The 27,796-nt window shown below is 39.8% G+C and overlaps 1 protein-coding gene across 1 annotated transcript; it reads left to right on the plus strand.

The window, feature by feature from the left end:
• Positions 1 to 12,382: 12,382 nt before the first annotated feature.
• On the plus strand, positions 12,383 to 21,635 carry NXNL2 (nucleoredoxin like 2). Its single transcript, XM_076362209.1, has 2 exons — positions 12,383 to 12,823; positions 21,024 to 21,635. Exons 1-2 carry the CDS (start codon positions 12,522 to 12,524, stop codon positions 21,190 to 21,192), a joined length of 471 nt encoding a protein of 156 aa, XP_076218324.1. The 5' UTR covers positions 12,383 to 12,521; the 3' UTR covers positions 21,193 to 21,635.
• The last annotated feature ends 6,161 nt before the right edge of the window (positions 21,636 to 27,796 follow it).

The following is a 27,796-nucleotide window of genomic DNA, read 5'->3' on the forward strand; positions in this document are numbered from 1 at the left end:
CGACTGTAAACTTTGTTCTCATGAGCAAAATGTAGTGATGTGGTTTCAGATTATGAAGAAGCAGTTTCTTCAGTTTTGTAATTTAAAAGGATTTATTATTTTAATGCTGAGCTATATATGCTGGTATAATACTTGCCCTATGAAATAACTTTGCTTGCAAAGCCAAGTCTTTATTCTTTTTTCCAAGTAAGTATAAATGCTGTTGAGGTGGAACTTGGCTAAGGTAAAGCATACTGCTTAGATTGTAGTTTACCAAACACAGAAAAACTCCCCTCCAGGGGATTATGCAAGTCTCTGAAGGAGTCTCTATTTCCAGAGCACACAAAATATTTCAGCAGTGGGGAACAGCAGAAGCATTTGGCAGTGTTTAGGTGATACATTTGTCTGCTCTGAATTAATAAAATTTGAAATTCAATTAAGCACATTTTACTGATGATAAAAAAAGCAAAGTTGATCCAAATTAGAGGTGATGAGCAGAGAAGATAACCTCACCATGCTGCAGATTTTTTTAAGTCATGTAGGTTGTACTGATTAATGCCTGAAGACTTAATTATTTTATGTTGTTAAATAACTAAGGCAGACTTTCAATATTGAACAGATTTTCTTTATTCCTAACTCTTTTCTGATAATAAAGGGGAAGGTGTTATATGGGTACCCCAAAATACAATTTTTTTGGCACCAAGCTCATTAGATGTATACTGAAGATCTTGGAGCATGCCAGCATGCAGTTGGGATGAATACCCAAGCCCCTTCAGTTACCTTAGTTCAGTGTCCTGTTTATTGTATCCTGTTGCCTGAGAGACTGGTCCCAGTGAAGATGTATATTGTGTGCATCTGCCGATCAGGGAGAGTCTTAAGACTTCGCTTTAGCAAGAGCATCACATGCAAAAAGCAGATGTTAATCTGTGTGAGCTGCCTACATTAAATTATAGTTAAAAACAGATACACTAACATTTTATGACTAATGCTTGAACCTGTTCTGTATTACAGCTGATAAACCAAGCTCAGTTTTGTGGCATCTCTTTTCAGAGAAGAAGGAGCCTTATAAAAACAAAGATATTTTTGTTCTCTATTACTGCAGTAATGAAACTGCCCCTGAAAGCTGGTTACTTAGCTCATTTACAAGCAGCTCAAATGTCGATGCTTTGAAGACAGTAATATCCCACAGATTTAGGAGGGTGGGGGTAGGAGTCCTACCCGGAGCTACAGCTGTAATATTTTCACATCTGTCAGGTTCCTCCTTGTGCATGTGAACAGGTTGTATTTTCAGAAAAAAACAGCTTCTCTCTCTCTGCTCAGTGAGTTCTTTGTTTTGAAGTCTAAGAATTTTTTTAAAATATTGATGCTCTAAACAGTTGAGCTGCTGATGACTTCAGTGGACTCCATTGTTTTTTGGAAAGGATAAGCTTTAGTAAGGATATTTTGGAGGAGGTTGGGCTGCTGCAATATAAGATCATTAAGGTCTAAAAGGAGAAGTAAGAATAGGTCAAGGAAACAACAGGTATGTACTTTCATCCTCAAGCACTGGATAATAAAAGTTTTTCACTTTCTTTGCACACATAGAAGCATTTTTTCAATCTAACTAGTTTCTTTTTCAGCGAGTAAGTTCCTGCCTTGGCATGTTACATCACTTAACTCTTCTCTCTGACAATACCAATACCTTACCTTTTCAATTCATTTCAGGATTGGCAGCCTGGGAAAGTTATCAGGCTACTAAGCATTTTTTTCAGGCTCTGCTCTTCCCATTTTAATACTGCCCTGTGAATTCCTTGATTCCTCTTCCAAATTCAGAGTGCAGAGCTGCATACACACGATATACAGCTGTGTATGCACAACAGAAAGCAGCAGGGGTGTCAGCAGTGTAAATAAGGTGGTGTCTACTTAACAATTCCCTCTTCACTTAGATGTTAATTACAGATTTCTGCACATTATTTTTCTGAAATCATTTATGATTTGCATGACTTCACTTGTACACAATTTGTGTAAATGGTTTTGTAGCCCAACAGTTAAAAAACCTATATGCTTTGGCACTGGTTCCACCCATCCCCGTGCAATTAGTCCTTAGATTTACTTGTATTCAATGAAGTCTGACTTTTACAAGTCCTTTTTGAACATTTTGATGCATTTTGGTGCCACGTTGTTCCTCGGGTCTCTGCACTAAAGACTGGCCTGTTCAAAGCTAACTTTGGTAATGAACATGGACATCTGCACATTTGCTTTGATTTGTGCAAACTTCTTTTGTTACTTCTTAAGAATGTTCCACCCAGACCTGACATTTGAGAGGCATATTTTTTGTTAATAAAATAATCAACACAACTTTACATTACTTTGATTTAACTTGAATGTGCATTTAAAGTGATTTCATGCAAACAGCCACTATTTTGGGAGGGCTTTTTTTTTTTTCTTATGTTTGTATGGAAAATTGCTCAGTGACAGGGCAGCTAGTTCTTTAAATATGAGAAAGGAAAAGTAAGATCCTTACACATTTTACTCAACTAGATTTGGGCTGATGTTTTTTAATCCTGCTGCGCTAACTAGCTACACATAGTTATATGCTCACCTTTGAACTGGACTGTGGGATGACTTCTTAAATTATCTGCACAAAGACTTTCATCTTTTACCACTGGACTCATGCACTGGGAACACTGGTTGGTATGCTTTCCTTAAAAGTTCTAATTAATTTGATTTTACAGCACTGTTTACTAACTCCTAGCCATTTTTAATTTACAGAAGCAGATGTCTAATTTAAACCCCTATGAATTTAATGAATTAAAAAATGAAGTAACCTTTTAAGCTGTAAGAACAAAATAAATCAACACTAATAGCAGAAGCATTAGAGAAGAAATCTATAATGATTCAAAGGTTGTGCTCAAAAGTGTAAAAAGGATAGCAGCAGCAAGTTATATAAGTAACTTTTTGCTACATTACCACACAGTTCATTATGGAAGATTGAAACTGTGTCTTGCTGGGAATCATTAATCTCGGGCTTTGTTCACTCATTCTCAGTTTTCTGCTTTAAAAGGATATTCATTCTGCCTGACACAAAATTCTCTTCTACTGTTAGTGAGCCTCAGTGTATTGTCTACTCAGAAGCTGGCAGATAGAAAGAATAACATGAAAAAGAGGAGTTATGGTGCAGTTTTCTGAAAAAGGTAGAAAAGCTAACTACTTTGATTCAGAATTTCTCATGGTAGGTAAAAAAAATGGACCCAGTATCTACTGATCATGAACTGAGATTGAGAGTTCATTCCAAAAGAATGAACGTAAGACTAACCAAGAGGATGCTAATAATATATAATAAACACAATGTATTAGGTTTTGCTGAGGAGAAAAGAAAATTATTAAAATTAATTACTGCCTAGGATGGGCAATACTTTCTAATGCTGTAAATCTCAACATCGTTACCCTGGACTTTAACTTGATATTACAAGGCTAGCAGTGTACATGGGAGAAGATTCATAGCATTTGGCTTCCACAGAATTAGTTTAACACATGGAAATTCTCATATTTAAAACATAAATTATGTTGGCAAATGGCCCAAATTAACATCATATGTGCTCCAAATTCTGAATTTTTAGTTCAACAAATAAAACACTCTCGCGGATTCAACTACCTAAAATTACTACTAATTATTATTAACCAATCACAGTCTTACAGATAATCTGAATGTGTGGAAAGAGAGATCTGAATTGCCTGAGACTTTTGTAGAACACAGTTGTGTGTGGAAGGAAGGAAAATGCTTGAAAAGTCCTAAAAATCTTGCTGCAGAAAACGTGTGATGCACGTGGTCATATCCCTGAAAACCATTTTTCACTTTCTGCTTTCTGCTGAAATGCTCCTCTGTGGAGTAAAAACCTTTTTTTGCATTCAACATAGGTTCTAAATTGCAAAGATATGTGATGCTGATGACTTTGTCCATTTGAGTCAATAAAGAACAAAGGAAAGTATGCACTGTGCTGCTGAAGACAGAAATTTGAATTCTGTAGGTATCTCTGCTTTTCCGTAAACTATCTGATTATATCACTGGCAAATATCTTAGAAATAACTAATGTAATTTCAAGGTTTGTTTTGGTTTGTGGTGTTTTGTTTTTCTTACTGGTATTAGTCATTAATCTTGAATGGCTACTTGGCAGAGTAAAGGTGCAGAATAACCACCAGAGAAAATGGTGCAGTGGAGTGAAGAGGAGGTCACCTGGCCAACCGACTGAAATCCTGAACTGCCCCTTTGGGATGGCAGTGAGAGACAGCAGGCTTCAGCAAGATACAGCGGCAACTGAACCCGCTTTTTACTAGGCTCTCTACCATAGCTATAAGAACATAAATACTTAGTTCTGAAGCAATAATCCTTTAATCACTGGGTCAGATTAAGGTTGGTCCTGTCCCACACTGTAGTGCTCTCTTTGCAAGGTGATTAACAACAGGTAAGGAAGTCTCTGTCTTGGTGCTGTTGTACTGGGGGAGTCCTGTCCCATTCTAAGTCTGTTACTTGTTTTCAAGGTCCAAGTCCATATCACAGGAACAATTTGTGCCACAGCCAATCGGGGATGCAGAATGTGATGTGGTTTCACTGTGAACATTGAAGACTTACGCTTTGAGGCTTCTTTAAAACTTAACTCCCTATCTATGCAGACAACAGATCTGCCCTTCTAGCAGCAAATGAGCTGTAGAGCTTCCAGGTCCTTGCATCCTAGCCCTGACTTTCTGCCTTTTCACAGTGTCCCATTTGCAGTGATCTGTTCTGTAGCTTAGCCCCGGAACCGTCCCTGGAGCAGCCAGTTTTCAGAGTTAACAGCCTTCCGATTTCTTCAATATGAAGAAGATAAAGATGATTGAGTTCAAATAATTCCTCCTCTGAATTGTTTCAGTCATAGAACAAGTTTTGGAATGAAATTATTCTTGGGATGCAAGAATTTAAAATAGCTGTATTGGGTGTCCATGGCAAGGTGTTGGCAGCGGGGAGGCTGTAGGGGTGGCCTCTGTGAAAAGAAGCCAGCAGCTGCCCCTGTGTTGGACACAGCCAGCCCCAATGGACCCACCACAGGACATGGCTGAGCCCATCAGCCAAGCTGGTGGCACCTCTGGAAAGCATATTAGAGAAGGACTTGAAGGACTTGTTCTTGAAGGACTGCACCCTGTGGACCATGCTGGAGCAGTTCATGAAGAACTATCCCATGGGAGAGACCCCACGTTGGAACAGGGGAAAAATGTGAGGAGGAAGGAGCAGCAGAGACGGAGCGTTATGAACTGACCACAACCCCCATTCTCCAGCTCCCTGCACCACTTGGGGAGGGTTGGAAGAGGTAGAAGATTCAGGAGTGAAGTTGAGCCTGGGAAGAAGAGGGGGGCGGGAGGAAGGTATTTTTGGGTTTGTCTTTCTATGTCACCATCCTACTCTATTTTTAATTGGCAATAAATTAATTTTCCCCAGGTCGAGCCCGTCTTGCCCATGACAGTAATCGGTAAGCAACCTCCCTGTCTTTATCTCAACTGATGAACTTTCTCATCATACTTTCTCCCCCTATTCTGTTGAGGAGGGGGGACTGAGACAGCAGCTGGGTGGGCATCTGGCAGCCAGGCAAGGTTAACTACAGTAGCATAAGGATTTATTCTACTCAACAACCTTGTGTATAATTTTTTTCCCCTTGGCTAGGATAATTTTGTATGATAGTATGTAATTGAAAATGATGTGATTATATGAAAATTAAAGTTCATGAGGCAGAGAGACTGGCAGGTGACACCTGAGTCTTTGACATTTTTCATTCTCCCAAGTTAAATGTCATTTCAGAGCTCTAAAATAAAGTCACTGTTTTCTTAACCCCTGTTCAACCAAAGGAACAGGTCTTCTTTTCCTAGGCTTTTTGGTTTTCTAGTGGAGCTTTCAACCTATGCCAATTTTCTGGTGATATTTCTTTCTCCGTGCAAAAAATTCACCATGTTTTAACTGTCTTAGCTCCTAATTATTTCTTTGTTTCTAATGGTTTTAAAATCAGAGCGCATGAGACTAAAGGCTAGGGTATGTTATGTATTCTGGATGTGTCTGTGCAAGGGGAAGGTCTTTGGGATTTTATAGTGGTTAGATAAAGCATGAACAATATAAATGACAATCCCAGCCTTAAAATAACATTCCCTTTATGCAAACAGCAAAACCAGAGATTTCTTATGAAAATGAGCATGCTAGACAGAAAACTCTCTCTGGAGACTATCTGCAAACCCCTGAGACAAGTGACTGCAGTGGGGTCAATGTGCTCTGCCAAAACTCCTATTAGGAGCTCCTACTAGCAGCAGCAACATAGCTGCATTGGCAGCTTGCTTGTTTGCAGAAAAGTATTCTAGCTCTCAGCCCTGTAACACTTAGGTCGGCTTGGCTTTTTTTTCCCCAGGACGTGTTCCTTTATTTGCTAATGAAGAAAGGTATACAGTGGGAAACTGGAATGGGGGCAATACAAAACAAGGCTGAGTACTCAAAGCATGCTCTGTCTGTGTTGGTCTTGCACATTATGAATCTATAATGAACATAATAATCTAATGAAACAATAGGTCATTTCAAGCATCTCTTCTGAAGATGAAGCTGGAAAAAATGTTATTAGGCTGAAATGCTGCCATTATACCTGACAGGCTTTTTAGTAGTGTCATCTCCCCTTCTATAAATAAGAACATAATCCTTTAAAATATAACCCTTTCAACTCATCAGAACTAATACTGTGAATGATCACCTGAAATCCTTGGATTAATTAAATCGTTCGAAGTCAATCTAGCTAGAATAGAGGCTGCTAACAAGGCATCAGAGATTGGCAGGAGTAGATGCAGGCTGTCCTTTCCGTGACTGAAGCCTGTTACTCAAGTTTTGCCAGAAGAGGATGTGTTTATATAGTGGAGGCCATTTACTTTTGTATGTGCCTATCAAATTACTTAAAGCAACTGAAACTACCACCAAAACTCTGGAGTCCCTCCTTATGACAGAGAGCTTGTCATAATCAGGCCTCCTTCTTCCATCAGAAGCTCTGGAAACGAATAGGATTAGATGGTGATGGCTAGTGACTGTAGAGGGCTAAGCTGGATTCTGCAGGTAGTCTCACACAGTTTACACTTCTCATAAGGCACAAAAATGCAGAGTCTAATGCTGGATGATTCTGAACCTGAAAGGGATGCACCTAGTCAGAGGTGTCATCACAAAAAAATGTCTACTTAACTACACTAAACTGCCAAAAGGCTACGGTGTGAAGAGGAAAGAGTGTCTGAACTCAAATGAACCTAAACAGAATTTTATTTCAGTATTTTTCCACTGCTGCAGGCACAAACGTTATTCCTTGTTGCCGTGCTGCTGCTGCTTCATTACATGACTCTGAGTTGCTTCCCTGTTGTACCTGTTTGGAAGTCAGAAATGCTACAGCACTGATATTTAGACTATCTAACGCTATTTGGCAATTTGATACACACTAGCTAGGACAAAGTTAGATGCAAATGATGGTTGAATCAGGCTTTTCATACAGCAAGGAGAAATTCATATGTATTCCTTTGCTATTTTCCCAATGTTCAGCACTGCTATAATTTCAAACCCAGGGAACAATGCGAAGAATGTAGCCCTAGTTGTTGCACTTCTTATAACAGATTTCTTGCTTAGTTAAAATCTATTGATAGGTTTGAGTATTTCCTGATTAAAAGAAAAAATATTCCTTGCAATCTCTCCAATCCAGCTAACTTATAAGTCTTTGTAATGGCATTCTTTCCTCCTTGTTGTATGTGCTATTGTTTATTTATGCCAAGAATGCATATTAAGCTGGGACCCAGGGGTATGTTCAAATGTCAGTATAACAATTGTTATCTACAGTAATTATTACTTGTCATTTGTAACAATCTGTTGCTTAAAAAAAGGGGATATTCCTTACCTAAACAGTATCTCCTGTACTGAAATATTTTGGTTAACTGGTAGCTGTTACAGCTCTTACTCGGTCCTGACTTGATGCTGGATCTCTTTGTGGCAAGTATGGTAAGCCACGTTCCAGTATCTCTCTTATCCAGGGAAAGCAAGATTCCCTCACAGCTAGCCTTTGATGTCTGCAGCATGTCATTAGGCCCTAGACTGTTTGAATAACTGTAATAAAATTGTAATTTAAAGAACCTATGCACTACTTATCTGGCTAATTTTCCTACTTGAAAAAAAGATAGTTATTTCTTTTGTGTTTGGCGGTTACATAGGGAAAGTAGATCCAAGAACAGTCATGAAGGAACGTTCACGAAGTATTTGTATTACTGCTGACTATGTAATAAAGACCCATGTGTTTGGGTCTCCTGATCCCAGCTGAGGAAACAGTGTACCAAATGTGGCAGCTCTAAGGAGTGTTATGAATATCCAATAACTATTTTAGTTGGCAGATTGTGTATGGTAAAATTGAATTTTTTTTGGCTCAGTATTTCTTTGTGCACTGGTCTCTTTTCAGAGCTCATTGGTTAATGCATTGGGTTGAGACTAAGGAGCTTTCCTTCTCTTTTGTACAAAGTGGAAATTAATTTTACCTGTTTTCTCATCAATAACTCTCTCCTGTAAAGCATATTGATATGTACTGTGAAAGTGAATTATAAAACAACTACTTCACCTAGTTGTATCAATGATCGCTATATATTTAACTCTTTAATTCACTGGCATCTTTCCTTTATTCTGTGTGTTCCTTCCCTTTATGTCTCCTTTGGGGTCTGCTTTTCTTGACTGGCTAGTATTCACACACAATGGGATTGTCCAAGGTCAGTTTCTAATCTGACTTCTTCAGGGGTTGCATTCCATATAGTTTTGCCCGAACAAAGTTTGTATTGATTAGGTTTGTCACTTCTATTTTTTAATTAGAGTATAATTAAGTACACGGTGTGCTAATGATTAAATTGAACAGAAGTCCAACAAGCCCTCATCCAGGTAACACTCTCCTTTGAGTAAATTTAGTCAGCTTTTGCCTTATGGCTTCACTGTACGTATATATGACTTGTCAGTGTCAATTGTGTTATACAGGTATGCATTTCCTACAGACCGCCTAAGAATTATAAGCAGATTGAAACCTTGCATTTAATGCCTTTACACTTAAAAATCCAGCATCATGCATATACCGCAAGTTATAATTGTACTCATAAGAGACTGCTTATTGCAAATGCTTATTGGATCAAATCTTTTACTACTCAGAACAGTGCCAGCTATGGAAAAGGTGCACGAAGGAGAGAGTGTAGGGTATGTTCATTGAAGACTGGGACAGGCTTTCAGAACCTTCTCCTAGTTTAACTCATATATAGCCTATAGAGACATTAGCTTTGCCACCAGAGGTGTATGGAATTACGCTGCCTTGAGCATGTACTGTATTATATAGGAGTTATAGCAAATTTGAACATTTTTTAGTTCCATTTCATTCCTCCCTGTCTCTTTCTCAGCATGCTACCCTATATCATTGAAAACATGACTTTGTTGATGCAAGCTCTTAACGTATTTTTTTAAATTCTCATTTGCTTGTCAAAACCTGGATATGTAATTAACTTCAATGTTAACTGAAGCAAAACACACAAGGGAAGTAGGTTCATCTTTGCAATATGAGTGCAAATAAACTGAAAGTCTTGCTTTTAGATTAAAAGACAGAATTAAATGCTGGTACATTAAAATAATATAGTAAACTCAGTAATAAAAAGCTTGTTTTCTAGCAAAATCAGAAATGCAATATTTTGTGGTGGGAAGTTTTTATCTCAATTTTTTACCCTGGAATTCCCCAGAGGCTTCCACTGGATGAGTATTGTTTACAAGATTTCTGATAGTGTCATCTCAGAGCTAATGCAGTCCCTTGAGAAAGGACCAGAGGTTCTATATAAAAAGCTCCATTATTATCAGTCCGAGTGGAGAATAGGGAATGGAACAAATCATTATAGTGTTAACACCTCTAATGAGAATAGTCCTAGAAAACATTTGTAGCCGAAACAGGCTCTAGCCTCCTTGGTATAAATCATAACATGAAACTTTTTATATTGGTCCATGCTAGTGTCATAGAGAACTGTCTTTGTAGTCAAATCAAAGCCAAGTGCAAGATAAGAGTTTCTGTGATGTGCAGCATTTTCAGTGAATCTGTGATGTCCTGACAGAGTTGATCACCTTAAGCTTCCCAAGGAAGGTATCCGGTTTCTCATGCTTAGTAGCTATTCCATAAATAGTTTCAAGAACTTCAGTATCACTGTCATTGAGACTTATGATCTGGAGCGCATCTGCCAATAATTTATAATTTTCTTTACAAGCTAGTATGTGTGCGTGCGTCTGCCTTCTGTACAGACAGTGTGTAGCTCAAGTCTTCTGCATGTTTTAAACTTTTATCGTGTCTTTTGTTGTTTGCATGCTTAGGAAAGAGGGAAGCATACCCAAACTAGAACAATTTACGGAAGGCAATACAGTTATCTTCTCATACACAAGATTATTCTTTTTTACCAGCTACAGGAATTACCAGAGGTAAAAAATGGCAATTGCTTTGCATGCAGACAGGCTTTCAGCAAGTTACACATACAGGAAGCAGCAAAGCACTGTACTAATTACAGCTGTACTCCCTGTCAGCTTGGACTCCCTTCTTTGCTCATTACATTTGTCAACAAGCTTAGCAAAGACAACTGTAAACTCAAACCTTGTGCACCTTGTGCATCCAGCTCTTTCTTCCTATGGAGCTGTAGGTAGCTGGGAACTTTTCCCTGCATGCCCACAGGCCTTGAAGACAATCTCAATTACATCCTTTTCTCATGGAATAGTACCGTATCTGGCTAACCAACTTTCTAACCTGTAGAGGTGAGATGGTTGCAAGTTCCTTGGGTCATTGCTTCAGTTCATAATATCTGAGAAAATATGCTTTCACTGGTTGAAGGAGAAATTGGTAGGAATATCAATAATGAGCCTATGGAAACTTTTTTCCATTTTCCTATGACTCTGCAGGCTCCAAAGGCTCCAACTCCATCCTGTTTCACAAGTGGTCTCACAAAGGCAGACAGTGTGGCAAATCAAAGGCTCAGGTGAGCTGAACTTCCCTTCAGTGCTATTTTAAGAACAGGCAAACTTTCACAGCTCCTTTTGTCTTCTACTTCAGACATCAGGGGGAAGTCTCAAGGGGGGAACAGCACAAAACAGCATTCAAAACCTGGAGAAAAGGATTGATGTGAGATGTGAGAGATGGGAGGATTACATTGTTTTAAATGTCACTTCCGTGCTGGAAACAGATACTTGGATTTGAAAACAACATAGCTCAACAGTCTATGAAAAGGGAGAAATACTGCATTTGAATAAAAAAACACTTTCCAAACACCTAAGCAATTCTTTTTTTTTTTTCCCCCCACAGTAAAATATCAGAATAGTCATTACAAATTAGTCAGATATACTAGGACATAAATAAAAAGGCCTGATTCATAAAGTTTAATTTGCATATAAACAAATCTTTTAGAAAATAATAATAGCTGAAGTTACGCTTTTTTAAAGACGTGTGAGCTTTTGCGCAAGAAGCAAGCAGTCTTTTAATTAGCAGTATATCTGCATAATAAAAGGAAAAATGGGTGAGAGAAAGGTCAGGTGAATGCATCTCCCAAATCAAACTGATCTTACAACCAGGCAGTTACTTTTGATGAAGCCTACCGAAAAAAAACCCATTGCTGTTGTTACTTCTGTGGTGCTTCTTTGGGATTTCTCTCACATGGTCAAATTTATAAAACGATACCTTGTTTCTTTCACCCAAGACAGAAAGTGGCAGTAGATAACCAAACATTTTGGGTCAAGTCAATGGAAGAAAAAAACATTTCAAAAAGATCTCGAAAGGAAAGGTATGTGTGTGGGAGGAGACCTCTGCTCGGTTTATGCCTATACAAAATTAATTTTTTTATATGGCTGAGCAGAGCAAGCCCTCCGGGCACAACCTGTACCTTCAGAAACTCTTAAAAAAAAAAAAAAAAAAAAAAAAAAAAAGCCGTGTTTTCGCGGACTACCACGGGGGAGGCGGCGGCGGCGCGGGCCGGTGCGCGCTGCCCCGCGTTGCCCCAGACGGCTGACAGCGCCCCCTGCACCGCCGCCCCTGCAGCCCCCAGCGCGTCCCCGAGCCGCCGGCGGGGGGGGGTCGCGGGGTACTCGCCTGGCTCCGGCGGGGAGCTCGGGCGCGGGGGCGGCGGCTGCCGCCGGCGCCCCAAACCCGCCGGCCGTTGGGTCCGTTACCTACCGCCACCGACGGCACCGGCAGGGGGCGTGGGGTGGCCGCGCCCTCCTGACGCGGCTATTGGCGACCGCCGCTGTCAGTCAGCGGTGGGCGGACCCGGGCGGTGGCGGGCGGGTATAAAGGTGGCGGTGGCGCGTTGAGGGGTTTGGAGCGTTGTGTGGCCGTGGCGGTTGGTGCGTGAGCCGAGTCGTTACCCTGGGTGGGCTGAGTGGCGCGGCCGGGGCGGGAGGAAGGTGCCGCGGGGCCGCGCCGGGGGCCGCCTAGGCTCGCAGCCCCCGGTGCCACCCTTCGCTCTGCTGCGTCCCGCGGGGGCCGGCCGGCGGCAGCATGGTGGATGTGTTCAGCGGGCGGCTCCTGGTCAGCAAAGACGGCCGCAGCGTGGACCCTGAGGAGGCCCTGCAGAACAAGGTCGTGGGCTTGTACTTCTCGGCCGGCTGGTGCTCGCCGTGCCGCGACTTCACCCCCGTCCTCTGCGACTTCTACACGGAGCTGCTGGAGGAGACCCAGCCCCCCGCCCCCTTCGAGGTCGTCTTCATCTCCTCCGATCACAGCGCCGAGGAGATGGCGGGCTACATGCACGCCATGCACGGGGACTGGCTGGCCCTCCCCTTCCACGACCCCTACAAGCAGTGAGTACCAGCGGCGGCGACCCCCGGCCCCGCCCGGGCCTTCCCGCGAGGGGCGCCCGGGCCGGGGGCTGCCCCCGCCTGGCAGGCCGCGACAGGCGGGGTGCGTCTGCCCCCCACCGTCGGCGTCTCTGCTGGCACCCCTCCTCCAAAGCACGGGAGAGGGCAGGAGATGTGGACGCCTTAACAGCAGTATAATGTAACAATGAAGTCTCTGATGCAAAAGCTCCCCGGGACCTCCACCCGCCCCCTTGATCCACTCCTTCCCTTCCCGTTGAACACTGAAATCCAGGTTGCGGCGTCTTCTGTTAGGTGAAGCGCACAGTTCAGCGTCCCGTCAGTCTAGTCCTGCCTTCGTCCTGTCCTCTGAGCAGCGGCTCTGGCTCGCTGGCTCTCCCTGCGCTCCCACGGAGGTGTACCACAAACTAACGTTAAACTAACAGCTTACTTTCTTCAGAGAAGTAACTTGACTTTAGTCTGTTACATCTGTAAAGAACGCGATGAAGGAAAACTAGTTTTGTGTACGTAATTTAGGATTTAAAAGATCTTTGAAGAAGGGTGAAAAATTACCCCAAGTATTAACGAGATGACATGAATAGTGAGTCAAAAACAAACTAATGGCAAACGAGGATCAAGTGATTGTTTTTCAGCACAGCGGTAGTTGTTACTAAGGTTGTTCTGGGTTGTCTAGCTTATTAATGCTCTGGAAAAAAGGCAAATGAAGAAGCAGCAAAACTCACAGCTGAACAACTTAGAGGAGAGCAGAGCGAACTATGACGAATTTCAGACAGATATACGTAAGCTAGGTGAAAAAGAAATGTAACAGTTGGAGTTTAGCTGTGGCAAATGCACATGGTAACTGGGGTGTAAAATTCTTGTCCTGTTAGGTTTCTAAAGGGGCATTCCTGTAGGCAGCTTGCTCAGAAAAAAAACGAAAGGAAAGGACACGACTGTGTGTAGGTAACGGGGTGAAGCATAATACCACAAACTGTTTTGATGACGTAAGTCAAGGGTGCAGACTCATTTGGATGACTGTCAGAAATACGATTTAGCTCATGTCAAGAAGTATAGATTGGGATTACAGGGGCACAGGTAAGATGTTTAGGGCCACTGAAATGCCTATAACTGGAGACTTAAAATACATGTAAATACTGGTAAATGGATTTTGTTTCCGTTTAAATAATGTATAAGTAGATTGTGGAAAATATTGTTACAGATGTCATTGAGGTCAAGGAGTTAGCGTGACTTTTAAACATAGACTGGGTAATTAAACTCACAAGATTTGTTCTTCTAACAAAGAACTCCATTCTAGTGCTTTTAGTAACTTCTAGTGTTCATTTAACTCTAGATCCATCCCTGTGTGCTACCAGGATAGAGCTGTGTTAACACCCTAGCTACTCACTCAACATGGAGCAGGTTTACTAATCTTGTTTTGTCAGTGCACTTTGACAACCTCAAGAGCAAACAACCTGAAGCCAGGAACTATTTCATCCTTCCTTGGCTCATTCCTGGATGTCAGCAGCCAATTAATGTTAGGCCTTTTTAACAACAGTTTCCATTGACTTAAAAATAGATTGAAATAGCAATGCTGTTTTCCATAGTTCTCCAAAGGCTCCTCAGGCAGTAATTGTATTTGGTAACTACTAATTCTAATAGAATTCAGGCAAATTTCGTGACAGAAATGTAGCACTCGAAGTTACTGCATCCAGGAAGCTGTTCAGCATAGACCATGGGAATGTGCTTACAGCTTCAGCTTCTGTGGATTAGGGGTCTATTTCTGACTCTGCTCTTGCCCAAGTCATGTGGAATGGAGGTACAGAGATAGCTTAATTGGCTTTTCTGTGGCAGTCCATAACGCCCTTCAGAATCCTGTAGAGAAACACAGCTTGCCCTGTCAGGGATAGCTGCGAGATCATAGCGTTTGAAGTGGCTTACTGAAGAACAAAGTGCAGGGGATATGAAAAGGCAATGTTTCTGAAGTTGTGTTTCTTGCATATAACAATAAAGGGCTGTGTGGAGATGTTCAAGGTGCTTAGGTTGAATTAACTGGTAGTTTGGCTTCAGGTATACTGGTGAGTCATTGTAGACTTAGAGCAGGCGGATGTGTGTTCACTAAACCAAACTATAATTCTGGCTAGATACTAGTGCTAAGTAAGAATACAATTTTAAAATTGACTAACATAAATTAATAATTTGATTAATAAATATGTGAATGTTAATAAATATTAGTAACATTTATTGTTCATTAATATTTTTAAAGTTCCATTGCAAATAATTCTAATTGGTTGCTCTTTTGCGGACTATTTAAAGAAGGCATTTCAATATCTTCAGTGAAGTTAAAATATTCTAGCTGGCGACTTCAGTGTTAAAGATACATAATTGCAGCGTAGACTGAAGTTGCCTCTAGGCACAATAGAGCCGATTTTAAATTTGCCGTCCAAAACACATTTCACAAATGGAAGCATGGAGTTTCTTGGGGATGAATTTTGTCTTGTTAAGAAATAGCCTGCATTCATACTTGTAGTGTATGAAGTGTAAGGCCTTGCACATACCTGCAGAGAAGCAAAATACTGAATTCGGAGCAGGATCTCAAGACTCTTCCATGCTGTCAGTCCTAAATATTTCCTTGAGGTGGGACTGCCCCTTCACTACTTTATGTAGTCTGTGTCATGACTAACAGGAAATACTGCTCCTGATGCCTTGACTGTTTGCGGCTTCAACGTTGATTTTTGCTGCCTGAGGCACAGGCTGTTGATCCTTGCAGGGTTGAGTGAAGACAATCTAGTAGAAAGTGAGCACTAGGAGGAGAAAGGGAGTAGTAGAGAGGAAGAGCAGGAGCAGGACAGAACATGTCAACAACAAATGCTAGTAAATGGGGACTGATGTTTTAGTTATGACACGCAAAAGACATACTGCTGTGTTTATACTGAGCTCTACTGTGAAAGGCGTCATTCTCTGTGTGGGTGCCCAGCACATGCTAGTAGTTCTTGCAGGCTGCCAGATGGACAGATATTTACTGAGTCTGTGCCCTGTACACTTCAGTGAAAATTAGAATCCCAAAGAATTTCTGAAAAAAGGAAAATAAAAAGGGTATGCTTACGTTTTATATTAGGAAGCTTTAGGTATGAGGGTGGATTGGCACCTACAGGAATATGAGGGGGGGCTAGAAAAGAAAGGCAGAAGGAGAAGAGTGAAAGTATCTGAGCAGTTAAGAGCTATTGCCTGTTCTTAGTCTTTTTTAGACTGCTAAATCCCAAAATCTCAACAGATGCTTTAAAATTGGATCCCATCCATATGATGTGCTTGTTTATGTGACTAACACTTAACAATGCAGAAAGTTCACCGCTAAAAGAAAATAGATCTAACAGCTGTGTATTACAGGGTGTACTGCTAGAAGCAGATTAGCAAGGTGTCCATCACTTTCAAGTGAAAGCATTTCCAAGTGAAAGCTGTTAAAACTCAAATATTGTCAGATATCACATTATACAAGTGTATAAAATGTACCATCTATGTTCCCAGTATGATATTAACTTTGCCCTGTGTTGTCTACATCTCAAAAACCCTCTTGTGTATAGATCTTAAACCCTTATATAAAAATACTCACCTATATTGTGAGTTAGCCCTGGTAGGCATCCAAGCCCCACCCAGATGCTGGGTCACTCCCTGCCCAGTGGGATGGGGGAGAGAATGTGAAGGGTGAAAGTGAGAAAACTTGTGGGTTGAGATAAAGATCGTTTAATAGGTAAAGCAAAGGTGAACACACAAGCGAAGCAAGATAAGGAATTCATCCACTACTTCCCATGGGTTGGCAGATGTTTAGCAATTTCCAGGATAGCAGGGCTTCATCATGTGTAACGGTTGCTTGGGAAGACAAATGCCCTAACTCCAAATGTCGGTCCCTTTCTCCTCCTTTCTTCAGCTTTATATGCTGAGCATGACATCATACAGTATGGAATATCCCTTTGGTCAGTTGGGGTCAGCTGTCCCAGCTGTGTTCCCTCCCAACTTCTTGTGCACCCCCAGCCTACTTGCTGGTGGGGGCAGCATGAGAAACAGAAAATGCCCTGGTGCTGTGTAAGCACTGTTCAGCAATCGCTAAAACATTGGTGTGTTATCAATGCTGTTTTGGTAACAAATCTAAAACACAACACCATGCAAGCTGCTATGAAGAAAATTAACTCCATCACAGCCAATGCCAGTTCTACCTAGTAATATAAAATCTGTGCTCTCAGACACTTTAATCCAGCCATTTCATAAGAATCAAAAGACCTAACAATTGCAATGACTTCCAGTTTGTCTCAATCTTCATTTAATCTTTTTGGTATTTCATATGCAAATGGAGGTTGCCCTCTCAATGTTCTAACCTGCATGGCCAAGGTCTGGTATCTCAAAGGATTTGGCTAAAAGATTCCTTGTGTCTGTACAAAGGTTACTCGTTCCGTCTTCCATAGCTGTCTTTTATTATAGCTTCCTCTTCTGCTTTTTCTGTTTGGGTCTTAGATTTTTCTAGTCAGTAAGACACTGTATGTACCTTTACACTTACCTGGGAATAGCTAGGCAACAGATTGTTAAGAATTTCGTTAGTTACATTGCTGTATTTTACTGTAAGAGGATTGAGTTTGCCTTTGTAGCACGTGATGTTTCTATTTATGGCTAATGATTTCATAAATTGGCATTGGAGTTAGTCCCATGGTGCATATGTAGTTTGTGTGGGAGAGTCACAGGATTTGAGATCCCTATAGGAGAGGATGATCTTAACAGGTTTTAAAAAGTTGGTTTTGTAAGCACCTGTATACATGTACACAGTGATTAAGATGCATTGTCTGCAGAACTGTTCCTGAGCCTTTTTCACGTCCATTCATTTTACAAGTTGCACATAAATGTAAGCAGAATCTGTGCATGCTTCAGTCTGGTTTGATGCAAGCAACCTTCAGCCCAGAAGCTGTGTAAACAATATGCTGTGCTGGAGTGGATAAGCTATATATGCATTCCCTTAGGAAGGCAAAGTGTTAGTTTCCAGTCTCCATAGCAAATTACCTTCAGTTTCCTACTGTTCTGTCTCTGATGACTACAGTTGTGTTAGGCATCTCAAGCTATTTTATTGTCTGCTGAACCAGTAAAATGCATCTTCCACCCATCTTCTTTGTCATACAAGTGGTATGAGGTGGTAGTCTTTTACATGATTTCTACATGAACTTGCTTTGGAATGTTTCTTCTCCCATTTTAGCAGACTTCGGAAAGGTCTATGGGGATTCTTGGTTGCTTGCTTTTATTTCGAAATTCATTGAGAAAGCAAACCTGTTGCTAGACCATATTATTGCTGCTTCTGTAATATTTCTTGCATTTTTGCCCAGCCAACATAATGGCAGAGCAGTATCCTTCACCTGTTGATTTTTCTTCTCTTAAGGAAAAATACAGAAGGAAAGATGTGTTTCAGGAATGCCTTGTCTGGGCCACTATTTCACTTAGTCTTATTTTCTGTATTTTTAAGACTCCTCCTCTTTTCCAGGAAATCATAGATGTCCGTATATTAATGTCTTGGTTTTTTTAACAAAGTCTACAAATCTTTTTTCTACTCAATCAAAATTTTTTGGCATTTGAATCTCACACAGTGGATGTTCTTGCTTGTAGTGATGGTGTTCAGGCACTACATTTCCATTTAGTGTTTAAGTTTTGAGAGTGATGTTATTAATATTTTGGAATTTGGCTATTCCATTATTGCTTGTGTCTCTCTCTTCTGGTGCTTCTAAAGGTGCTTAGTTTCTGCTCACTTTGATATAAGGCAATGCAGGGAGGTAGTTTTCCATACAACAGATTACATTTGTTTTGGGGAGGTTGTTACTTTTAGCTATCTGTTGCAGTTTAGTTAACCTGTTTCTTACACCCTTCTGAAACACATGACCTCTTCCTCAAAACTGATTACATTTTTCTGGGATTTCTTTTAGACTGCACAACTTGCATCTTAGGTGTAGATTTTATGTTCCTCACTTTTCCTGTTACATACCAGCATGTCTGTCACCATAGCTTGCATTCCTACTGTTAAAATTGTGGAATATGACTTGTGAGGATGATGTGCTAGAAGATACATTCTTTAACTTCTGCCTTCAGAAATTAACATTACGAATTCATTAGCATTTATATTGTTTCATTCATGGCTCTCTAATGTGAACATCTAGTACAATGAATAGATGTGCCAAGGATGACTTATGAATAGTGTGACATGGTAGGAGATAGGTAATAGTTTGAAAAGGGTGGGGAAACACCCCGTGTGGTTCTGACTTTATGGCCATCAGTCTAAACCCATTTCTCTGACTGCTTATTTGTATTCAACAAATGGTTTCATTTCTTCTTTGGACATTTAGTGTTAATTAAAGTAATGTTTTTGCTGTTGCCATGTATTTGGAAAGAATTTGTTTTTGCAGTGTCCTGATAAACATGGCAGGAAACTTCAGACATTCTTTATCTGGTTTTCTTTCTGAGTTGGAGCTGGGGCAGTGAACTGGTTCTGGAGATCCTGGAAACACTGGAGGCTCCTCCTGTTGAGCAGCACTCTCAACAACTAACTCTGATTTTTATCTGATGTCCATTGAGATGTTTAATGAGCTCAGAGCTCATTGACTGTCTTTTAATTACCTCTGTCGTGAATTAATAAAATTCATGCCAAAAAGTTGTTGTCAGTGCTAGTGGTTAAGTCTTAGTCTCAAAATTGGTTTTTCTGGCTTATTTGTGTCCTGAATTTTACTTTTTCATTTGCACTGAAACATCACCCTTCCAAGTGGGGTGAATTTCTTGTATAGAAGATACTATCTTTCTATAAAGATAGATCCATGTGCCTTGCTCTTTTCCTCCTCTTTGTTTTGTCCTGTTACAAACAAATTGTGTTATAGCTGTTAAACTGTTTTCCTTGGAAATGTTTTTCATCTTGCCATTTCTGTTGCCTGTGTCATGCTCAACTGAAGTGGCTTACTATGCAATATTCTTCGATTCTCTCTCCTGTTTTTGCATATTCCTTTTGTTTGCATCTTACTTATCTCTATCAACTCATCTATGTAAACAGTGAATTCTATTTTGCTACTTCATGTAGCTTATTGCTTGCTATTTATGCACTTTCATCTCTGTGCTGTGTAATTAGTAGTCATGCCTTGTTATTTATTGTGTGCCAGTGTCAGCAAGTATTTTTGTTTCTCTTTGGATGTTTTGTGCTCTCTAGGTTTCTCCCTCCCAAATGTTATTTTTATTTCCAATATTAATAATCCGTTTATTAATTTTCCATGTATCTTGAGTTTGATCCTATTAAATTTCCATCCTTTAGAAGTCTTTTCTTATTAATTTTTCCTGGGTTACCTACTCATCAATTGTTTGAGTAGATCCTCATTTTGTTCATGGAACATCACTGTTTGTATGGCTTTTTAATTTTTTAACTCTATTTTAACTATGTTTTGTTATAAAACAGTAGGCTAGTTAAGACAGAGTTACTTGTAATCTATCTGTATTTTTCCATCTCCTGACATAGAGAAATGGCCACTATTGTCTATGTGATGGACAGAGGAGGAGTTGAAATTTTATTCTTGGACAGCTTAGATGAGTGGCCCTTATTCCAAATTTTTTGATTGCTTACATTTCTCTATGTAGAAAGCCTGTTTTGCTGAGGGAGTTCAAGGCATTTCTGCAATCTCTTCTGTTTACACTAAAGGATTATGCATCATGCTGTAATGGAGATTATAGGAAGTAGCTCTATGGGATTGGCACACTTGAACATTTTGTACGGGAATAAATGTCTAATGCTAATTTAAGTGAGATCCTCCTCCTATCCAGTAAAAAGGGACCAGAAGACATCTGTTTCTGGCTAGTAAAAACAAGGTGGAAGGGTGTGTCATACTTTCCTTCCGTGGACCTCTTTACAGTCTCTGAGAGTCAGTCTCTGCTCCTGTGGAGACTACAGGCAGCAGTGAAGAGTAGTCACAGGAAGGGTGCTGCAACTCTCTGAACTCCCTGAGCTACATTTCACCATGGGAACTCCCAGCTGCAGCCTTGTTCATCTTCCTATACTACCCAGTGCTCTGCCTCAAACTCTGAGGAAGCCCAGGCACTCGTCACTTCTGCTCTCCCATGCATCCTGACCAGAGTACCCTTCATGAGAGACTAGGAGTTTTCTTAAAATGCTCCCTAATGGTGTGTTTTATTTTTAATTTTTTCCCCTCAGTGATCTGAAGAAGAAATACAACATAACAGCAATTCCTAAACTGGTGATTGTGAAACAAACTGGAGAAGTCATTACTGACAAGGGAAGAAAACAGATCAGAGACAAAGGGCTATCCTGTTTTCGGAACTGGCTTGAGGGTGCAGATATCTTTCAGAATTTTTCTAGCTAAAAAGTTGGCAGATGAAAGCAAGACACAAGGCATCATGGAAAAGTTTTTGTAGAGCTCTGAAAAGATTGTTGCCTTGTTCAGAACAAGAAGGGTAAGGCTTATTAATCTTTGCTTGTAAACAAAACCTGTTTTCAACTTGAAGATTAGCTATTCCAGTAAGTCATAAAATGCAATTACTGTTTTATTTGTATTGTTCTATCTACTATATTCTGTATGAACCAAAGCATTCCTGATAATACTGAAGAACTTCAGGAGGATAGGCTGTTTTAGACAGTAATAATGGAGCACTGTGAAATCTATGCAAACACTTACTTTGCAAAATCTGTACAGTAAAAATTATATATATGCGCAAACCTATTTTTCTTGATGACAATTTTTTTCTGGTGATTAGCACATATTTTATTAAGAAAAGGAAATTGTTTGCTTTAATAAATAGCTGTTTATGAAGTATGTGTGTCTAATGTGTCTTCCTTATCTATCTTAACAAACTAATCAGAAAATGTCATGATTTTTAAATAGGACACATTTGTTTGTCAGTACTGAAGAAATACTTTTCTTTGTTTTTATTTTACTTTGTGTGGGATTTACTTACGTTTTTCTGAGTTTTCCTTACCCCTGGATTTTTAAACTTGGCACTGTAAGCTAAGTTGTTATCTCCCAAGTTAATGTCAGGTCAAGTCTAAGAAGAAAGCATTTTCCATCTCCTCCTTTTGCCAAAGTATGTAGAAGCAAATACCAAAATTATACCAGCTCTCTACGATGAGTGCTCATGTTGCATCTAAAGTACAGCCTGGTTTGTCTGTATTCTCCACCAGTTGTATTCAGATTTGATAGCCAGTCTTTATGATTGAGGTCCCAGGCCAAACATCCATGCAATTGGTGAGCTAAAGAAACACTTCCTATGCAAGCCAAGAGTTTGTTGATTAGAATTTAAAGACTTTAACAGAATTATTATTAGTCCACTTACTAGCACTTACATTACTAACAGTTTAAGTCCAGATTACTCAATTATTACAAGTCATTCCCAATGAAGATACAGTTAAAACTGATACACGTTAACTTTTTAGTTCTCTTGCTATGTTCACCCTTCCTCTTGGTTCTAATGTTAATGGTATTCTCCTGAAAATGATGACTTGCCTCCAGCTGGACTGTGTGCTGCTGATCACAACCCTCTGGGCCTGGCTGTTCAGCCAGGTGGGAGTGGCATTTGCTCTCTTCAAGCCTCAGGAACCTCTCACAATGGACATGGCCTCACAGTGACATCAGCCAGATACCTCAGCACTCATGGGTGCAACCCATCAGGCCCCATGGACCTGGGGGTCCAAGCTGGTTAAGTACTTCCTACTTTGGTGGTCCTCTTCTGAGTGTAAGTCTTCTGAGTGTAAGACTTTCCCTCTAGTCTCAGGGGTTGTGGGTACCAAAAGGTTGATCTTATGATATGTGCTGCAGGAGCACTTGCGTTGGTCTGCCTGGTAATTGTGGCCCATAGGCTCTTGACTGGCTCCTGAGCAGTCCCAAGGCAGAGCTCCATGCTTGCTGAAGAGCCTGTATCCATCCATTGCAGCATTCCAGACGTTGAGCTATCCCACCATATCTCTGTGATGCCAAGGAGGTCACAGCCCTGTAACTGCACACAGACTTCTGACTCCCCCTGTCTTTCCCCTGTGCTGTGTGCATTAGTGTAGAGGCATTTCAGTGAGGCGCCCAAGCGTGCTGATTCCCCGGAACAGCAGAACATGGCTGTTCTGCAGGCACTTCTTTGCATGTCTGTGCTCGAAGGGATCCTACTTCAGCCTTGTTTTGTTGATTGCTATGTCCCTTCTGAAGCCATTGGCTTATTGACCCCATCCACAACTTTCTCGCTTGTTTGTTGAGAAAACTTTGCCTGAATGTGAGAAAACTCAGCAAGGAAGGCCTGAAATTAGTGTGTGTGGATTATTTTATCATTTAATTACACAACTGTGTCATTTTCTTGTAATGGAGTCAAAAAAATATTTTTTTCTGAAGAGAGTGTGTGTGAGGGAATATAGGTAAAAGAAGTCATGTACTCCTCACTATACGTCAAAAAGCAAGTACTCCAGAGAAACTGAATTTAAAATGAAAAATATTAGAACTAGGAAGTGTTCAGCAGAGTTGTGAGTCAGAGCATCTTACAGCTGTTCTTAAAATGACATCTGGGGATACTGCAGACAATTTCTAATTTTCGCCATCTAACCATATAAATAATGCTCAGGTTCTTTACTGGTGATTACTAAGCTCCTTAGTGAATTTTCTGTGCAAGTGGTGTGTAGGCACTGCCTGCTGTTCTGGGACCAGCAAATGTATTCCAAACAGAAGATGAGAAAAGAATAATAAAAGTGCTTCCAAAAGGTTTTACAAATAATGCTTTTCTGAATGTGGAATAAATTATACAGCAAAAGCATCCACTGTGACCTGTTACCAGATATCAGGCATCGCTTAAGCCAAAATAGCTTGGTTCATCATTTGTCTATCTGTATATATATGGAAGAACTCAGTATTTTAAGACTGAGGTGGAGTTAGGTCCTTTGATTAATTGACACACTGATTCAGTAACACAGATTCAAATTAAAATTCAGCTAGGAAATTCATAATGATGAAGCAAAGATATATTCTATACAAAATACCTGGTTTGACTTTAGCCAAGGGCTGTTTTTGCACATCAGTGTTTGGAAGCTGAGAAAAATTGTTTTCCTTGTCAGTGCTAAAATTATGTATGTTTGACATAGACGAAGTACAGGGTAGTGGAAAATACTTGCTTATTACCAGCACCTTGCGAAATTAAAGGAGCAGATCTCAGTGGGACAACCATAAGGCTTGTTATTACTTTGAATGTGTGTCCATTGGGAATGAAACTTACCAGCATACTAATATTTGAATTTACAGAATTGTCCCTTTAACTTTCTTAAATATCTTCAATTCACTAGCAACTTCCTACCCTCCATCTTTAGTCACAGTTACCTTAAATATTAGTGAATACTAGTACTTTTTCTGAATGAGGCGGAAAAAATGCTTTTCTTTATATATAACACTAGACAGTAGCATAGTGATATTGATAGATGCTGCACACTCATAAAGGAATCAACTAAAACCAACTAAGGTTAAGAGGAGTGTCCTTCCTTATTCCATTAGACAAGACATTGCCCATTATTAGTAAATTATTTATGAAGCAATGTACATTAAGATTGCTTAAGAACCTACAGTGTTGAATTTTTCTAGAATTTATGGAGAATTATTTTGCTAGGAAAAATGGCAAGGATTATAAGTTGATACTTTGTGAATTGATCTATATTGTGACTTTTGAGGAGTATGACTAGCTGCAGATGAATGCTGCAGGTTCTCCTGTAACCGCTGAACATACCATTTGGGAAGAGGCAAAGCATGGTGGCAGATTCAGACATGATACAAACATTATCATCGCAAATGCAACCAACACCTTTCTCTTTGTTCATCTTTTATTTCTGTAATTCTCCATCATATACAGCCCTGCTACCCACTAGGCATTCCTTCTTCCTACTGGAGAGCTGCTGTTGTAAAACTTTAATAGTTCTATTCCCATCCAATATTGTCAAATAAAATGCTTATATTAGTAGAATTTTTAAAGGCAAGAAAACTTACTACTGCTATGTGTTTTAAAAGGTAGAATAGTGCTATATGCCTAAGATGTAAAAATTTCAAGGATAATTCTTTTCATTATTGGTCTCTAAAATACAAACTCTCAAGCACCTTCTCTCTGTTGGCATTATAGACATGGGTTAATTTTTAATTCTTCTGCATTTTTGATTCTTTCTGAGTTAGGGTCACAACAAGTCTTTCAGCCTTAATCACCAAAGCTATCTCCCTATTGAATAATCTTTACTGCAGGAATATTTTTCTGTTGCAGATGCCAAACTCTTGGCTTTCTCTGAGGTATAATTTATGTATATGTGTCTTCTAATTAGCAAATTTATCTGTGCTGTACCAAAATTATTCATATTTCTGCCTCATTTTTCTCTTGCAGTGTCATTATTGTAAGTAGTATTGGTTAAAATATCAAAATCAACATCTGACACTATTAAAAAATAGATACAAAATTATGTTGTCTGTGGACAGCTGCCTATGCAGTTACAGAGACCCTCAAAACAGAGAAAATGAAATAGTTAAAATGAAGGGATTTGGGGCCAACTTAAGTTTGCCTTCATCTCGCTGCAATGGCCACTGAAAGGTAAGCACGTGCTTATGTCATTTGCAGAAAAGGGCTCTAAACCAAAACTAACTTTAAAAAACTGTCATTGGCTGTCTGCTATCACTTGAATGCTGTTTGGCAGCACCTCTCTTGCCACACTACTGCTGCTAATTGGCTTGTGGAAGAACACAAACAGGCAGAACTGCCAACTTCGTCTAACGTCTATATTGAGTTAAAACTAGTATCACACATGCATACCTGAAGATTGTATTTCAGTCCTTTGCTCATGATCACCAAATAAAAGTTAAGCTTGCCTGTGACTATGGTTCAATTAAGTTCTAACAACTGCTTGTTACCAGTCTGTGGATGAAAAAGTAATAGTGAACCAAGTAGAAAATGCCAAGGTCATCTTTTCTGTGCATTACAGAGTAAAAAGCAGTTCATTGATCTAGTTACAGAATTTCAGGTCATTCTCAGTTGTGCTAAAATCAGATACCATTTAGCTGGTAGTGCCATAGTACTAGTCTGTCGTTGGATCTAGCCACTAAAAGCTTGAGTAGCCTGAATGCACTTAAAAAAAATAGGCAAAGAAACCATTACATTACAAAGGGTGCACTAATCTTACATTAATTTGACAGAAAGTTGCATTTTCCTTTCAGATTTTATCCAAGACAAGGTTCACATATTTTGACAAAGTAGGAAAAGGTTGGGTTTGTTTCATTCCAAGCAATGATGCTTTACCTGGGGCTGCCACTTCTACCTGTGTGGTCTGCATGCCAGTTTTTGCTTAATAGAGGGAATTCCTGTGGTTGACAGTCACTTTTCCATCCAAATGATTTCTGAAACGCTGCATACCCCTGTTCACTGAGAACCTCTTCTCATTCCCCTCGAATTAGGTTTTGGAATCAAAAGTGAAGGTCTTTGATGTATGTCAAGTCAGATGCATTGGGTGCCTAAGGCAATGTTGTATTTCCAATTCGTCACTTGCATAGAATGTAAATTGTGGCAGCTTTTATTACTGGGCACAGTTATATAATATACATTAAACAATATAGAACAGCTTAGTTACATATACATTCTGCATAGTTCAATAAGACTCAAAACACATTAATAGCACCAGAGATGCAGCCAGTAGAAAGTTTTCTGTCCTCTTCCTTCTAGCTTGTATGAGGCTGCTTCACACACAGTTAATATAGCATCCCTTAAAGAGATGGTGTCCAAAGAACATATTAAAATACATGTGTGTAAATGTCATTTTTTTAAATCTGTGTTTACTTTTTGATATTATTGCAATTTTTTTGATGACTTGCAATGAAAGGAGTTTTCAGGCTCACATGTTTTAGCCTTTGGATCTGTTACCTAGAAGATTCCTTTGGGAGTTCTCGGAAGAAACTGGCCTTATGCCAGAATGTGATGGGACCATGATAAATACCTACGGAGAAAACAGTTGTTGCTATCAAAATGCCTACATTTTCTCTGGGAATAGAAAAAAGGAAATTAACAAAGTTTTTGTCACACCTAAACTGTATAATTTTGAGACTTGGTCTGAAGAATAAAGATCTAAAGTGGGTACTTGGAAATTTCTTCAAATGCTGTAATGATTTCTCGAATATGCATTTTTAATATAAACTTAATCTTTCACTTTGCATCTCAACTGAAAGTACATATGAAATATCAGTAGCTCTTTTTTTAGTAAGAGGAAAGAGTAGACTGCAAACAGGTGTTCTTCAGAAAACAAGTAACAGTTGATACATACATGACAGCTTTTTTCTATTCATACCATTTCCACCCTGTGCACAACCTGATTTTGCTTTTTGTACAGCTCAGTTATTTGTTAAGACAGACACTGATAAGAGTCAGCTCGAGCTGTTGTGTTCTCTGTGTAGGCAATATTAATAAATGGGCAATCCTAAATTTTCTTCTGTCAGTTTCCATGAAGATGGACATAGAGATGAGTAAATGCAAACAGAGGTGGATTTAAGCCTTCTACCTCCTCAATTTCATTTAAACTTCCCTAGATCAAGTTCAATACAATTAATGACTCTCCGATGTTAAGAAATAGTCAGTGTCAACTGAAGAAGTTGCTATGGAAAGTGCTGTTTCTATCCAAAAAACTAAGCTTAGGCACAGTGGTACAGACCCAAAGAAATACTTCAAGTTGAAATAATTTAGCACAGGAGTGTTCTCAGACTCCTTCCCGTCTCAGTAGGAACTGAGGTGTGAGCCCTGACGATTCAAATAGATAAACAAAACTGTGCAGGCAGGTTGTGAATAGATACAAATACTGTCCTGGAAATGTTTGTACTATGCTGATCCAGTAACTGTGCCTACTTAGATTTGTAAGATGTTGATAAACGAATAGATCCTTGGAGCGATAAATAACTGTTTTGCATAGTCAGTAGCTGAACCTCCCCAACCCTT

Source organism: Aptenodytes patagonicus, chromosome Z, assembly GCF_965638725.1.
Source record: "Aptenodytes patagonicus chromosome Z, bAptPat1.pri.cur, whole genome shotgun sequence".
In the NCBI taxonomy this organism is placed as follows: Eukaryota; Metazoa; Chordata; class Aves; order Sphenisciformes; family Spheniscidae; genus Aptenodytes; species Aptenodytes patagonicus.